The sequence below is a fragment of the Tamandua tetradactyla genome, chromosome 11, assembly GCF_023851605.1.
Source record: "Tamandua tetradactyla isolate mTamTet1 chromosome 11, mTamTet1.pri, whole genome shotgun sequence".
Classification (NCBI taxonomy): domain Eukaryota; kingdom Metazoa; phylum Chordata; class Mammalia; order Pilosa; family Myrmecophagidae; genus Tamandua; species Tamandua tetradactyla.
This window is the reverse complement of record NC_135337.1, coordinates 7,618,744-7,633,546: the sequence shown is the minus strand read 5'-3', so window position 1 is coordinate 7,633,546 and position 14,803 is coordinate 7,618,744. Positions and strand designations below refer to the sequence as shown.

General features: G+C 44.6%; 1 protein-coding gene across 1 annotated transcript; it reads left to right on the top strand.

The window, feature by feature from the left end:
- Positions 1–1,634: 1,634 nt before the first annotated feature.
- OLFML3 (olfactomedin like 3) lies at positions 1,635–4,447 on the top strand. The gene is made up of 3 exons (XM_077119854.1): positions 1,635–1,831; positions 2,520–2,805; positions 3,135–4,447. Exons 1-3 carry the CDS (start codon positions 1,718–1,720, stop codon positions 3,953–3,955), a joined length of 1,221 nt encoding a protein of 406 aa, XP_076975969.1. The 5' UTR covers positions 1,635–1,717; the 3' UTR covers positions 3,956–4,447.
- The last annotated feature ends 10,356 nt before the right edge of the window (positions 4,448–14,803 follow it).

Below are 14,803 nucleotides of genomic sequence, written 5' to 3'. Positions count from 1 at the left end.
TCACCTGGCTGTTTCTGACTTCTGTTATAAAGGGACAAAGGGAATCAGCATCTTTGGAAGTGTCTAAATACATTGCATGTAAACATCTGTAGAATGTTAGAGACAAATTCATTCTTTATACAAATATCCACAATGGAAGTGAACAGAGTTTGGTAGGAAGCACTTCCCAAGAATGAAGTTTTCAGGGCCCTCTCTTAAATTCATCTGGACTTGGCCTTAGAAAGACGCAAGAGACTTCTGACAGAGGCTAATTAAACTTTATTTCGTATTATGTTTCACCAAATATCTAAACTCACAGAATGAAAATAAAAATCACCATGGGAAGATGCTATTTTTCCCTCATCTCAAACTGTTAAATAGTCCATTTTAGAGAAGCAGCATTTCTGATCTGATTTCTATGATTCTATAGAATTTCTCCTGATAAAGAGAGATTTGTCTAGATTAATCATGGCAAGTCTCTGAATAAATGATACTGGTTTGACTTCTTTTACCATATATTTCAGGCCAAGTCTACCTTATAGTGGCCATTAATTGATTTTGGCTCGTGAAGTCTTAGTTGGAATGTAGAGATGAGAAACAAGTGAAACACCCTTTTGGATAATCACCAAAACAAATGATGAATTGTTTGATTGCTTTTTCCCAATAGTAGAGAATCTAGAATACATTTCTTTTGATTTGGACTGCAACATATATATTTTTCAGATTTTTCTTCCTAGAAAATGAATGTAAACTTCATTTTTTAGTGTGAGCTTGCTGAACACTCACCATTTTTGGTAACAGTATATAACTGGAAGCTTACAGGCAAAGGAAAGCCAATATAGAACAGCTCTGCTGTCAATCTCACTTCCAGGTAATCAAGAGTTAACTACACTGGTTTCTCCATGACCTGGTTTTTGTTGTTTTTGTCAGTTATTTCTCTGGGCTAAAATCAGAAAGAGGTTGAATAGCCACGTAAAGAAACTGGGTTGTCCCTAAGAAAATATGCCCTTTAGAAATGAAAACCCCTGTAAATGCAGTGTAATGGCCTGGCATGTTGAGAATTTACTTGGCCTGCTTTGTGGAAAATTTCCCACCTGGGGTTAAAGTTGGTTTCCTTATTATTAATGAGAGAGAACACCATTTTCTTAGCACAAGATGGCGCCAATGAGCTATGGAAGAAGTTAGTACAAACTTGATCACTTTGGCTTTTTTCTCCTACCTTCTCTCAAACCTCATTTCCCGTTCTTCCGGCCTCCACTGAACAAGACAGAAACAATCCATTGTACTTTCGCTGGGAAAGGGTAGAATTAATGAAAGACACCAGTCTCTTAAGAAGTCAGCACTGAACACACTTTCCTAAAACATAGGAAGAGTTTGCCAAGTTTCCTGTGGGGCTTCTTTGCCTCCTGTCTCCTGCAGCAAGCTCCTTTCCCAGCCTCCGTTCTAGGGTTTCCCATCTCTTCCCCTCCTTGGGGGAGCCTACAGCCTAGGCAGGAGATGGTTAAGGCTTCTGGTTGCTCTGCAATGGAGCCATCTGTGTTTGATCAATTCAAGCAGAAAGGAGGGGTGGGGGTTGTAAAGACACTGTGAAAACATTCCAGAGTAGTGAGAGAGACCCAGAGATCCAGAAAGAGAGAAGGTACCGCCCCCCACCCCGCCTCCAAAGCTAACCCACGGGCTTAAGCGGAAGAGGCAAACTGCACTCTTGATTTACTCTGGCCCTACTCTCCTGGCTGCGATGGGGCCCAGCATTCCTCTCCTGGTCTTGCTCCTTTTGTCATGGTTGGGACCCCTTCAAGGACAGCAACAGCACCTTCTGGAGTACATGGAGCTCCGACTAGCTGCCTTAGAGGTGAGGGACTCCTTTCTTGTCTTGCCCAGCCTAGAAGGATTCCACATCTTCTGTTGGTTCACCCAGTTTGTCAGGGATGTGGGATGGCAAGATAGGACTCGAAACACCTAAAGAGAATGTAAGAAGAGGATCCTCAAACTTGCAAGTCTTTCTCTTTCCCCAACTAAAGCAATTTCAAAGCATCATACCTTCATGTCTTATCCCGAGGATGAAATAGGATAAGAGACAGACGGGAAATGAGAGCTAGGGCTGTGGGGAAGTGTCTCAATAGGAGCTAATAATTCTGAAGTTGGAGGTTCCCAGAGAATCTGCAACTCTCTGCCTTTTTTTTTTTTTTTTAACAGTTTTAGGTCTGTAGTATCTTAATTCCTGAGAGAATTTTATAATGGAACAGAGACCCCCTTTCCACCCTTGTGCACTTAGACTGCCCTAGAGGTTTGGATGATTCTGTGCACCGCTCACAGAGAACACCAACTCGAGGGCATGAAGTTGGGGTAGGGACCTAGGTGAAACTGAGCTGGGTTTCTTGCACTTTTAGCATCTCTTAACATCTGGTTTCACTGTCTGTGGGGGTTGAAGGAGATCTTGAAGCCTGGCTGAGTTTGCACTCCTGATTCCCTGGTTGGGCTTCTCTCTGCCTGGGAGTTGCAACCCTCCAGTCCTCCCTCCTGCTGCTCCATCCCTTCAGGAACGGCTGGCTCAGTGCCAGGACCAGAGTAGTCGTCATGCTGCTGAGCTGCGGGACTTCAAGAACAAGATGCTGCTGCTGCTGGAGGTGGCAGAGAAGGAGCGAGAGGCACTCAGAACTGAGGCTGACAGCATCTCAGGGAGAGTGGACCGCCTGGAGCGGGAGGTTGATTATCTGGAGAGCCAGAATCCAGCTCTACCCTGTGTAGAGGTTGATGAGAAAGTGACTGGAAGCCCTGGGAGCAAAGGCAAAGGCAGAAGAAACGAGAAGTATGACATGGTGACAGGTGAGTGATCTGAAAGCAGACCCATAACACTTTCAGAACATGTATTCTCCCTTGTTTCTTTCCCTTTTTCTCCCTTGTCCCAGTCCAATGTGATTCTCTCTTCTGGCATCTGTTTGGGGAAATCCCTATAATGGCTGGCCTGTAAGGAGAGTTTCTGGAAACTCAGGCCTCTGCGATGCCTTCTCCTTCCCAATCCTTCAGAAGAGTAGAGGCATCCACTAGGAAAATGCCTGCTGTTCTCCAGATCACCAGCCCAGGGGGGTTCATGCCATGGGCATCTAATTCTCGCTTGTCTTTCCTTTTCCTGTGCTTTTCTCCTTCCCCACCAGACTGTGGCTACACAATCTCTCAGGTGAGATCAATGAAGATTCTGAAGCGTTTTGGTGGCCCAGCTGGTCTGTGGACCAAGGATCCATTGGGGTCAGCAGAGAAGATCTATGTGTTAGATGGGACACAGAATGACACAGCTCTTGTCTTCCCAAGGCTGCGTGACTTCACCCTTGCCATGGCTGCCCGGAAAGCTTCCCGAGTCCGGGTACCCTTCCCCTGGGTAGGCACCGGGCAGCTGGTATATGGTGGCTTTCTCTATTATGCCCGGAGGCCTCCTGGAGGACCTGGAGGGGGTGGTGAGTTGGAAAACACTTTGCAGCTCATCAAATTCCACTTGGCAAACCGAACAGTGGTGGACAGTTCCGTATTCCCAGCAGAGAAGTTGATCCCCCCCTACGGGCTGACAGCAGACACGTACATTGACCTGGCGGCTGATGAGGAGGGCCTTTGGGCTGTCTATGCCACCCGGGAGGATGACAGGCATTTGTGTCTGGCCAAGTTAGACCCACAGACACTGGACACAGAGCAACAGTGGGACACACCATGTCCCAGAGAGAATGCCGAGGCTGCCTTTGTCATCTGTGGTACCCTATATGTAGTCTATAACACTCGCCCTGCCAGTCGAGCCCGCATCCAGTGCTCCTTTGATGCCAGTGGCACCTTGAACCCTGAACAGGCAGCCCTCTCTTATTTCCCCCGCCGCTACGGTGCCCATGCCAGCCTCCGCTATAACCCCCGGGAGCGCCAGCTCTATGCCTGGGATGATGGCTACCAAATTGTCTACAAGCTGGAGATGAGGAAAAAAGAGGAGGAAGTTTGAGGAGCTAGACTTGTTTTTTTAATTTCTCTCACTCCTATTCATTTATATCTCTATTAAATTTCCTGCTCCTCATTTTCCAAATGTGGGCAAGTTGTGGTTCAAATCCCATATTTTGGGCCAATGGAAGGCAGATTCTTATAGCCTCTAGTTTCATATGGAACTCCAGGTCTTGAGTTAAATCTCCTTAAAGCTAAGAGTGAAAATCCTAAATGTTGAAATGTTTGTTCCTGCTCTCCTGCCCCGTATCAATGAATTTCAGGCCAAAGCCTACCCAGACTTAGAGAATTCTGACTCCCACAGTGGGGCAATCCCAGGGAGCAGACAACAAAGTATTTCTTGCTCTCAGTGTGAGGGGGGCGGCGGGGAGGACTAGGAGAAGACTTTTAACTCAGCCCACTCTCCCTTACCCCTCCCTTCAGTGCCCTGAAGAATGGGACTCTGTTGACATGTTTTGTACTGTGACATTCTGCATTAAAAGGAAAATCCACTGCTCCTCTCCTGTTTTTGTTTGGAGTACAAAACAGAAATTTCCCCATGAACCCTCCAGTTTTCATCCTCCCATCCAAATCCCACCCCTTAAGCCACTTTAGGCACTTGGCTAGGCTCCCTTTGCTGAGGGAGTCTCAAGTTGCAGATTTTACTGTGAGGCGCCTAGGGAACCAGCAGAATCTTGCCACTTTAGGAGACTGGACAGAAGGCCGCCACACCCACTGTCGTCCGCAGCAGCCATCCCAGAACCACCCATGGCAGTGTGCCTCTGGCTTTGAGAGACTGGGGCTCAGAGGCAGAGCTTCCAACTCTCTGAGGCTTTTGAATAAGAAAATGCATTTTTGTTGCATCAGAGTGTATTGTGGAAATCAGAGCCCTGAATGCATGAGTTTTTGGTAAGAACTTTAAATCTTACCTCTGAAGTGGATTCTGCCCACTTCAAATTCCACTCCCATCTCTTCCCCTGGGCTCTTCCCTAGGGCTGGGTTGCACAATTGTTCTTGGTCTGAACCGCTCTGATTTTCTTGCTGCCACAGCATCTGCGGTTTGGGTGGGAGGAGGGGCGATGAACGTGTCCCAGATGTTGGCCTTACCAGTTCCCCGACGCATCCCTGCTGTCCCTTTCTGTACCCTAATCACCTACCCCGGTCTGGAAACCTAGCTGAAGTCTGACTCAAAGTCCTGGAAACTTAACCCTCTCTCTGGCCTACTCCCCTGGCCTCTGGCTTTGGATTGCAGAAAAAGTGATCTGGGGAAGGGAGAAGGGGTAAGAGGAGGAAAGCCCTGGGCTTTAGGCTCCAGTCTTTAGGAATCTTCTAATCTCTGTACCAGGCACCCTGGTAACCCAGCTTCATTTCCATATTCTGCAGTCACAGGAGCAAGGCTGTCTGATGGACAAGACCCACCACTTTTATGGGGATGTCTACCACAGGCAGCCCTAGGAGTCCTCTTTTTTTTTTTTTTTCCACTCTAATGGGGGGCTAGAGGAACAGGAACTGTCTTCTCCCCAAAGAGACAGGGGGAATCAGTCCGGGGCCTGTGAGCCTCCTTTTGTCTTCTTTTCCTCTCCCCTTAGATAGAGCTGCGCCTGATGTAGGTTGGTGGGGAAGGGGGAAGAGAAAGGCAGTAAGGCACCTCACAAAGGCCCTATTGTAGGAAGCCCGAGGAGGGTGGGGACTCTCTTCCATTCAATTCTCTCCTAATGTGGGGCTGGCAACAGTAATCACCGCCTGTCAGCCCACAGAGGGCTCTGCCCACGGAACATCTGGCTGCACGCACACTGCACCATGAAGGCGGGTGGTGGAGGAGGGAGGGAGTTCTCCGGAGGCATCAGAGAGGGGTCTGGGCTGTGAGGAGGGGCGGCAGCGAGGCCCTGTGACAATTTGTGTGTGCACACGTGGTGAGGAGGATGGCGCTCATCTCTTTCCTAGTGTGTCTGTGTCTGATTGTAAGCTACTAGAGGATGGGGCTTTGTCTGTTCTCTTAAACATGGCACCAAACACCAGCAATAGCTTTTTGATCGCCCCAAAGAGAGACTAGCTCTGGAATTGTGTGTCTCAATGACAGCAGTGTGAGGAGCCAGTAGAAAAACATCTTTTAAACCTTTGCAGTCCATGAACACCGGACCCTTCCACCTCACACGTGTGCGTGCCTTTGTGCCTGTCTTTGTGTCATTTCTCTCTGCTCTGGGTCTTCCTCGGTAAGAGAGGAAGGAGCGGTTTTGTTTTTTTTAAGGCTTAACATTTCTTTGGAAAATTCACTCAGACTTTTCTGAACAGGCAGAAATCTCTAGGACTTTGTCATTTATTACATTTAGCTTCTTTTTTTTTCTTTGTGTCTCCTAAACAATAGCTAGTGCTATTTTGGAAGCATTTTGGAAGGTAAGTAGAACTGTGTGGGCAGATTCAGTTAACCGTCCAAATTCATTAAACTAAATTATCTGCTATTCAAGGAGACAACCATGGTAGCCGAATCCTGTCATCATAAAACAGCCTCACCACTTCTGGACCCTCCATCACCTATCACTTGGCAGAAATAAGTTATGACCTCTGGTTTGGGTTGAATATAAGATAATGGACAACAAAGGTCCTAATGGAGGAGGTGGAGCGTTAAAAGCCCAAAGAGAAGTTTTCACAACTGCTCCCCAACATCTGGCCCTCAGACAGTTACCAGCCAGGGGTGGGGGTGTAGGAATAGCATCACCAGGAGGGGCAGCTGTTGTGGAGACAGTTGTCTGCCAGATCCTCTGATCAAGATGTTGCATTGTCACAAGGCAGGATTGAGAGGGTTCCCCTCAGCCCCATCCAGGCCTCAAAGTTTCCTGCTTCTAAGGAAAATTTCTTAACTCTTAAGCTCTCCTCTTTGTTCTCAATATCCTCTCCTCCCTGATACTGGTCTTGGCATTCTTCCTGCCAGAGGAACTAAAGTGTTCCGCTTGTTCATTTTACTCAAGGAGCCTAAGCCCATGTTGTCAGAGCCCTGGATGGGGGGGAAGGAGAAGGTAGAGGTGTAAAGAATGAAGTTGTTGATTCAACTGTTAGGGCTTCTCTGGGGATGGGGCTCTGAGCTAAACAGGAACCAGCGCCCTTCCCTCTTCCTCTTTCCAATTATAATTTCTAGATCCCTTCTCCATCCCTCTCTTTGTAAGGTCACCCTTCCCCAAGGCTCCTGAGACAGAAGTGTCCTGTTGCTGCTCCTCATTTCTCTCCCTTGGCTTCAATCAAAACGTACTTATTTTGGGAACTACTAAGTGCATCCTGGTATTTTTCCAAGTCTTCAGGATAGTTCTCTCTGTGGCTGCCTTTGCAGTGTGGCTTTTTTCTAACCCTTCAGTTGGAGGGCAGGCCTTAGCCCCTGTCAGCAGCTGTAGCCTCTCCTGGCTTCTCTGTTCCAGCAGCCTGGAAGCTGGGTGCCTCCTCCTTTGCTACGTTAGTCACTAAGGTTGGTAAGCTCTCCTTTGCCTGCTGTTTAACTTCTGCTCTCACGATACAGAGCTTTAAAGATTAAGTCTTTATTTATGAATTTAATAACTCCACCAGTATGTGGAAACCTATGTATTACTTTAAAGGGCAGAGTGAAAAAGTAAAAACGAAGAACACTCAGCACTCTCAACAGAACTGAGTTCTGACAATACCTAGAGTTGGACACTTCTCCAAAACACGCCAAGTCAGCCCAAACTCCACCTCTGAGAATGGACGCTCTTACTCCCTGACCATGGCTGTGTGGCCCAAGGTGAACAAATCAGATTCTCTCTCCATGAGATTAAGAATTGCAGATCAGAGATGTTAAATATGAGGACGTGCATGGGGCATCTTTTGCCCTGATATAGAGTGCAAGTGAAAGCTGGACTGCAGAAGGAAAGGATGAGGCAGACATCTGGAAAGAAGCAGAGTCAAAGGGCAGCTGATCCTGACAGGGTGTTCACATCCTTGTCCCAGTTACCCCCTCCCAAGGCCCCACTTCCAGTCCTGGGGGTCTACAAAACGCCTGAATCCTTAAAATAAATACCCCATTTTTGTTTATTATTGTTGCTTTGTTTTGTTTTGTTTTATGTATTATTATTTTTTGCTTAAGTTATGAGTGTTTCTTTTAACCCAGAGAGCCTTGAATAAGTCTTCCCCTTATTGCACCACCAAAAGTCAATCACCCGGTACCCTGGACTGCTGAATAAATGACCTTAACTCTTTAAGGCGACCCTCCCTGCATATGGCCCAGGAGACTCACTAAAATAATGTGCTAGGGTCTGTCTTGAACCACTCTACCATGGCTCACTCAAATCATACCTCCTCCATGACACCTTCTAGATCACCTGGTCACTTGCTCTTCCCCACTCTGTCCACCCATGCTGTGGTTGTTCTTCCTCTATCATAACTGGTATCACAATTTACTCTGAGGCACGCTCACAAACTAGAAAGAGCACAGGCTGTAAAATCAGCTACCAGGGTCAGAGTATGGCTTTGTCACTTACAGTTTTGTATATACCTTGGGCAAATACTTTATGCCTTATCCTTAAAATAAGATTAATATCTACCCAATAAGATTGTTGCTGAGAGGATTAAAGACAATATATGCAAACTTTTTTTTAGCAATGCAGACAATCAATATGTGGTAGCTCTGAATCTTCATGTCCTTTGGAAGACTTTCATGACCATGTTTGCTCCCACCCACACAGGGTCAGGTGCCTTTCCACTGGGCCCCTATTCATCCTGTGCGTGCCTAAATTTGGGGACGGATCACAGTCTGCTCTATCTTGCTTATCCATGTGTCCCCAGCTCCTAAACAGCACCTGATTCATAGAAGGTACTCAATAAATACTTGTGAAATGAATAAATGCCTGCATATATTTGTGTTCCCTATTAGACTGTGAACCTTTGGAAATCTGGGCATGTTTTCCTCAGTCCCCCATAGACCTCACTCAAGAGTGGCACACTGCTGGCAAACAGTAAATATTCTCGATAGCATTTTCCAATTCAGTTGAACATAAACAATCCTCAGATAAAAGCTGAAAGCAGTCTTCTTCAAAATGTGGAATATGTCAGCCCTTCCAGTGATGTCTTCTAGCTCCAACATCTAAGAAGAAATTCTCACACTTGTCCAGTACATCTAAGTCCTATGGCCATAGGGGAGGAAAGTAATAATTACAGAAGTTAATGGGGAAGGCCTTTGATGTTCAACATCTGGTTCATTGCAAGGGTTCTGGAGTAGTTAAAGCTGTTTCCCATCCTGTTTTAACTTGTCCCATCTGACAAGCCCTGCTACTTGTCAGAGTATGACCTGGAGGAAGTTACTTCAAGTCTGTGAAAACTTGGTTTCTTTATCTGTAAATAGGGGGTAACAGCACGAACTTCATACAGATTGGTTTTAGAATTAAATGGAGAAATTCCTGTAAAACAATAAGCCCAGTGCCTGACACATGGTAGATGCTCAATAAATATTATGAGTATTGATATTATCATCATTGCATAAATCTTTTTAGATAGCAAAGTCCTCTCATGCATTTTCTCTCCTTTGATCCTTAACATATTCCTGTGAGAATTCATAGGCAGTTCTCATTTAATCATTCCCATTCTCTAGCAGAAGAATCTGAGGATTATAGAGATTAAAATGATTTAAGATTGGATAGCTAATAAGTGTTGGCGCCAGGCCAAGAACCCATGTACAGGAGTGGAAAGAGCCAAAACTCTGAAATCAGACTGTCTGGTTCCAAATCCTTGCTCTGCCACTTGCTAGCTCTGTAATACTGAGCAAATTCATTTCCCTGAGCTTCAGTGAATATTATCTACCTCAGAGACTTGTGATGAATGGATGAGCTGGTGCTTATAAAATATCTAGTACAGCGTCCAAAACATAGTAGGTGCGGTTCCCAGGCCCATGGCTCTTGCTGTGTTGATATTTGACAGTATGCTGACGGCCATCTCTGTTTGCTGTGTTGATATTTGACAGTATGCTGACGGCCATCTCTGTTTGCTGTGTTGATATTTGACAGTATGCTGACGGCCATCTCTGTTTGGCATTATAAACCACCTGACTTGAACCAGTGGCTCTTCAGCTGCCTTCCCTTTCCATTTGGTGCATTGTTCTATGGGAAAATATTGCACATGTTTCCCACCCCAGATCTCTGCATTATCAGTAACAGCATAGTTGACAAGTATCCTGTACCAGACATCAAGGAAGAAAGCAAAGTGTGCTGAAGCATCCCTACTTTCTCTGTGTCTGGATTCTGCCAGCAATGATGTGCTTTTTTTTTTTTTTTTAAGCATAGTGTTCCCAAGCTCCCTTTTTCCTTCCACCACGTTTTCTCTGAAAGCTATTTCAATTGTTCAGGCTGTGCCCCTAGTAGCCATAACTATTGACTTTTTGACTTACCTGCTGTTGATTTGGACAGATCCTTTCAATGCCATTTTGGTTGCCCTTGGTTTTATAGATCTATATTATTGTCCAATTGCACAATTTTTTGTTTTACAGCGGCTGAATTTTGTGTTAAAGACCTGTAAATTCATTCAGTTGTCAAGTGTGCCAGCTGTTCTCTGTCTATTCTGATTGCCCTTCTGGAAGACCTAAGACAGCATGGAAAGAGCACAGGGTGGGAGTAAACCTATCTACATATTTCTGTGAGATTAGTCCATGTGGAGGAGGGTCCAGGCTCTGATACTTGTAACTGTGTGACTTTGAGCAAGATGCTAATCATTCTGAGCCTTAGTTTGCTTATTTGTAAGACAGAACAATATTACCTGGACCCAGTCTCATAGGGTTGTTGAGGTTCAAGCCTAAATACACAAAGCTTTTAGAACTTCCAGGAAGGAAGCTTAGGAATCATCTCATTTGGTACCCGCAATTTACAGTTGAAGAAACTGAAGCTCAGAGAGCTTGTTGAGGCCAGAGACCATGCTTTATCCATCTTTCCATTCTGAGGATTCAGAGTCAGGCAAATACTGGGTGTCCAATAATTTTAAATGAGTTAAGTGACTAGCTCCCAGTGACAGATCTATGATTTAACTTCTCTTGGTATCAACATCAATTACTATACAATGCGACTCTGCCATGATGCCTTCAGAACCAATTATGCAATGTGGAATGTGGCTATTACATTTTTATACTTAATGTTTCTTTGCTCTCCTCACTGTCACTTGTCAGTTCTCCCTGTAGCCACTGGATCTACTTTGTAGAATCACTGTCCCTGTTTCTAATCGGCTGTCCACTCTAGTCTGGGGTAGAACAGGAAATAAAGTCACACATGCCAGTTACCTTTAATTAGAGTCACAAAGAGTGTAGCAGAGTATTCCACAGACTAAAAGCATCGCCTATTTTAAGCTAGAAGAAGCCTTGAAAGTCATCTGGTCTAGCGCCCTCAAGTCATGGAGTTCTTTTCTAACTGTACCCCTGTCCAGTGCCTTCTGGTCTTATCCGTTAGCTCAGTGCCCGTAAAAAAAGCTGCATGTTTTATGCTGGTAATGGAGGAAGCAATGGTTTCCACCCCCTGGAATCTCTTCCCAATGACCTGGATTCTTAAGTATTTATTTTCCCACCAGCCTGGAGAAGGTAAACACATAGATGTGAATTTCCCTCTTTCCTGATTAGAACCTAGCACATTCCCTTCTATTCCCCTCCCTGTTCTTTCTAGCTCTCTTTAGTCCTGATTGAGGTAGAATATCGTTTACAGTCATAAATTGCTTAAGCTATCTAAGGAAGGCTTTAAAAATGTAAACTAGAAATGCTTAAGGATAATTAAGTAGGTAAGGGAAGACATGGGGGACATGTTAATTTTAACACTAGATTTTAAATTGAGATAGGAGTAATCTCGTTTAAGCCAGACTTCAGCATTCATTTGAAAGTCTATAGATTGCTGACAAATTATCAACCATAAATTGTGATTTATGTTCTGTGGAATTTTAATGAGGGCAAATGAGGCAGCAAATCACTTATTGACTCATGGAAAGGATCAAGTTGGTTTAATCTCTCACTGGAGGCAGTGTCCTGGAAGGGTATGGAACAGACATCCAAGGTTCAAGTTGTATTTTGGCTATTTTCTGCCTGTGTGATCTTAGTTTCCTCATCTGTAAGGGAGTAACAGTATTAATATCTCCCTCCTAGGGATGGTGTGGTAAACAAATGCGATAATGTATTTAAAAGTGTTTTGTAAATCATAAAGCTACCCAAACACAGGCTGCTATCATAACTCATTTAAAACTTAGCATAGAGTATCTCCTGTCTGTGCTGAGGTTTGGGCAGCCAAGGAATGGGACAGACCAGGAGCCTGTCTGGCAAAGAGGGACAAAAAGATGCCATACAAATGGAAAGTCATAATTAGGACAGTTGATTATTACAAACAAAAGCTATTTATAGGTATCCCAGACTCAAAAAGTTAAAGTGAAGTCTGTCTTACCTGAGCCATTTGATGTGTTTGAACTGCTGTGAGGAGTAATCAGAGGGCAGGAAATGCAAAGCCAAAAATTGGTGTTCAGGTTGCAAAGTCAAAAAGCCATGACAGCGTAGGGCAGGACTCAATGTTTGTTCCTGCAGTTGGAAGAAAACCAGGGAAAGACAAAGGTCAAAATTAGAGAAGGCAACTGAGAAACATTGAAGTCTGAATGGAGCCCATGTGAGAGGCAAAATTTGTGGAAACGTTTGACCTTCTACCCCAGCTTTGCCTCTGGCAGGGAGTGGACCCACTTCTGGAGGCTTCTCAATCATGAGCCTGTATAGGTTCCCCTCACACCCACTGCCACGGCTGTCACGTGTGCCCAAAGGACTACTGCAGGAGGCTCCCAACTGACTTCCTTGCCCAGGAGTCTCTCCTGGCTCCAGCACATTTTGCTCTTTTCTCACTGTATGTCCTTATTTGTTTATGGACCCCTCTGCCCAGACTAAACAGTGAACCAGCCCCTTCAGAGCCAGAACTTAACTTTCTTGTTGCAGTATTAGTGCCTAGGGCTCCAGCTCCATGGATGTTTGAGGACAATAGAGACAGGAAATGGAAGATACAAAGGGAAAAAGGAGAGTCCTTGACTGTCCAGGGGTGCCCTCTCCTGGAAATGTTCTCCATGAGCTTGGGAGGCAAATGCTCCAGACACCACACTGGTCACAGATCTAAGCTTTCCTAGAAACAGATGCTCCTATCCAGCATCTAGAAATATGCCTAAGGGCTGCCAGGTAGGAAGCTACAGGCAGGAATGCAGGCAGCTTCTTTTGCAAGTCTGGGAAGAGGGCTTGGATGCCATTCTATGTCCCCTGGAGCCTAGATTTTGCAAATTCATCCATGAATTCACCTTTGCCTTTGGCTGCAGCTCTCTAAGGCACTCACCTGTAGTCCCTGCCAGAAATGGTAAACACTAACACTATTTACTGAGCCTTTTCCACCTGCCAGACACTGACTGCACTAAGTGCAGTGGTCTCATTTAATCCTCAAAATAACTGACCCCACCAACAAATATTTAATGATACCAGGCTTTATAACAAGGGTTGATGAGGACAAAGTGATGAATTCTGTGCCTTCAAGGAGCTTACACTTGGATTTGGGAGGTGGGGAGGTGGTTAAGACTGGGGTAAGACAGACAGACATTTGGCTTTACTCCTAAGACTATTTATACAGCTTAGTTAAGACAAACTGCCTTCAGAGAGGGGCAGTGTTTTAATGAAAATTCCAAGGAGGAAGAGGTCCTACACTCTAAGAGGAGGGAAATTTGAAGAGCTGCCATAAAAATGATAGCATTTGAGGAGGGTCTTAGAGAAAGGATTGGATTGAGAGGGTGTTCCAAGAGGAAGGACTAGTATGAACAGAGGCTAGGCATGGGGCATAGTCAGGAAATGGCTACTAGTCTAGTTTTATGAGAATATAAATAGCCTCGAAATGTATATAGAGAAATAAAAGCCAAAAAAAGCATGTCAGGGCCGTACTGCTGGTGGGGATTTATTTGAAGCTAAAGCTTCACTACCATTTATTGTATTAACACTAAATGCATTGTCCCTTTTAATCCTTGCAACATCTCTATGGTGTAGGACTCTTACTATCTGTATTTTACAATGAGAATATGTAATTTGCTCAAAATCGTACACCTAGAAAGTGGTAGAGCTGGAAATTGTACCAAGTTCTGCCTGTCTGCAAAAGCTCTTGACCCCTTCACTGCAGTGATTACAGATGGAAAAAGAGATTCAGGGCTCCAGAAGGTTCTACCTACATTCAACAGTTTATTTTTTTAATGTATTTTAAATTATGAAATAATTCAAGTATACAGAAAATGGTATCACAGGCAACCATGAACCACCACTCAGACTAAACAAATGTTAACATTAATGGTCCTTGCTACAGCTCTTTCTATCTTTTTAAAATATATATATAAGCTTTCAGATACAACTAATGCCCCCCTCCAATCTTTCCTCTCTCCCTTCCCACAGGCAACCACCATCCTTATCACTCCCATGTGTTTTTTTTTTCTTGATGTCACAATCCTTTTCTTTTACTGTGAAAAATAACATATCCAAAAAAGCAATGAATTTCAAAGCATACCGCAACAATTAGGTATAGAACAGATTTCAGGGTTTAGTATTGGTTACAGTTCTACAATTTTAGGTTTTCCCTTCTCGCTGCTCTAAGACACTGGAGACTAAAAGAAATATCAATATAATGATTCAGCAGTCATACTCATTTGTTAAATCCTATCTTCTCTATTATAACTCCACCTTTTCCTCTGATCTTTCTCCCAATCTTTAGGGGTATTTGCGCTATGCCCATTCTAACTTTTTTTTGTGTTGGAAAGGGCTACTGATAATATGGGATAAGGGGAAAGAACTAGTTGATCTTCTGGAGAAGCTGGTGCTTTTGGGTTTCAGAACTCATCTGGCCTAGGAACTCATCTGAAGGGT